Raw genomic sequence first — 1153 nt, 5'->3', positions numbered from 1 at the left:
TCCCAAGGCGGGCGCGTACCGTCGCCATCCGGGCCCTCCTCCTCGCTCTCTTCCTCCTCGCCCTGCTGCTTCGCCAGCTTCTTGGCCTGCTGCTCAAACCACTGGAGCCGGGGAGGCTTCTCGGCCGCGTCTCGGTCGTCAGTCCCCCGTCCTCCATCGGCCGCCGCCACGGGACCCCCCGCCTCCGTCTTAGGCGCTGGGGGGGCCTTCTTGGGAGACGGCTGCGCCTTGATGGCCTGCTGGATGGCCGCGTTCATGGCATCCTTGTCCACGCTGTCCACGCCCAGCCCTTTCTCCAAGTTCTTCTCGTTCATCATCTCCACCCTCCGACTCACCGCCTTCTTCTCCAGCTCCACATGCCGCCGGGACTTGAGGTGGTTTTCGTAGGCGTTGAAGCAGGCAAACTTCTTACTGCAGACGGTGCAGTAGGTGGCCGTGCCCTTGCTCTCCTGCTCCGCCACGGCCCGCTGCGCCCGCACGCGCTCCTGGAAGCCCTCGGCGGTGACCGGGGCCATGTCCGCCACTTTCCGCTTCAGGTTGTAGCGGTGCCAATCTGTCTTGTAGTGGGCCCGCTGCATCTCCGCGTCGTCGAACGCCACCCGGCAGGTGATGCAGGTGTACGTCGCCATCGCCAGATGGGAAATAAGAGGAGACAAAGGCAGAAATCTAGCGACCAGCGTCTTGACCCGACGAGGCGCGCAAACCTTAACTCACCGCGCGCTCCACGAAGAGCCGGAGCAGCTGCCGACTTCCCCAGTGGCTCTGCCGGAAGTGGCAATACGGGAGGCGGGTTAGTCCCAGCTGGACAGGAAGTCCCGCCTCCCCACCGTGGTCCTTTCCAATGAGCGGCCAGGGAAGGCGAGAGATGCTATTGGCTAACCAGGCCCCGCCTCGTCGACCTGAGTGGGTGTTGACTGGATCAGCCTGAGGAGAGTGTTGATTGTATCCTCAGAGGTGAGTTTTGATTGAGCCCGTTAAGGTGGGTGATGGTCGACGGCGTCCGCGGTCTCCCGGTTACTTTCCGTTGTCGGCGGCAATGTGGCCTAGTTAAGGCGACCGCTGCGAGAGAAGGGGGAATGGGGCGTCCCGGGCGGCTCCCGGGCCTGGGAGGCTCCTGAGAGTGGCGTGGCGGCCACGCCCACCGTACGGGCTT

At 64.5% G+C, this 1153-nt stretch overlaps 1 protein-coding gene across 1 annotated transcript in view; it reads right to left on the bottom strand.

The window, feature by feature from the left end:
• ZNF622 (zinc finger protein 622) overlaps positions 1-786 on the bottom strand; it is a 44333-nt gene extending 43547 nt beyond the window's left edge. The window contains exon 1 of the mRNA XM_019646192.1: positions 20-786. Within this exon, the coding sequence (XP_019501737.1) occupies positions 20-629 (610 nt within the window). The 5' untranslated portion in view covers positions 630-786. The remainder of the gene's footprint in view (positions 1-19) is intronic.
• Positions 787-1153: the final 367 nt, after the last annotated feature.

The sequence above is a fragment of the Hipposideros armiger genome, unplaced genomic scaffold, assembly GCF_001890085.2.
Source record: "Hipposideros armiger isolate ML-2016 unplaced genomic scaffold, ASM189008v1 scaffold_98, whole genome shotgun sequence".
Taxonomy (NCBI): domain Eukaryota; kingdom Metazoa; phylum Chordata; class Mammalia; order Chiroptera; family Hipposideridae; genus Hipposideros; species Hipposideros armiger.
The sequence above is the reverse complement of the archived record's forward strand: the minus strand, read 5'-3'. Positions and strand labels throughout refer to the sequence as shown.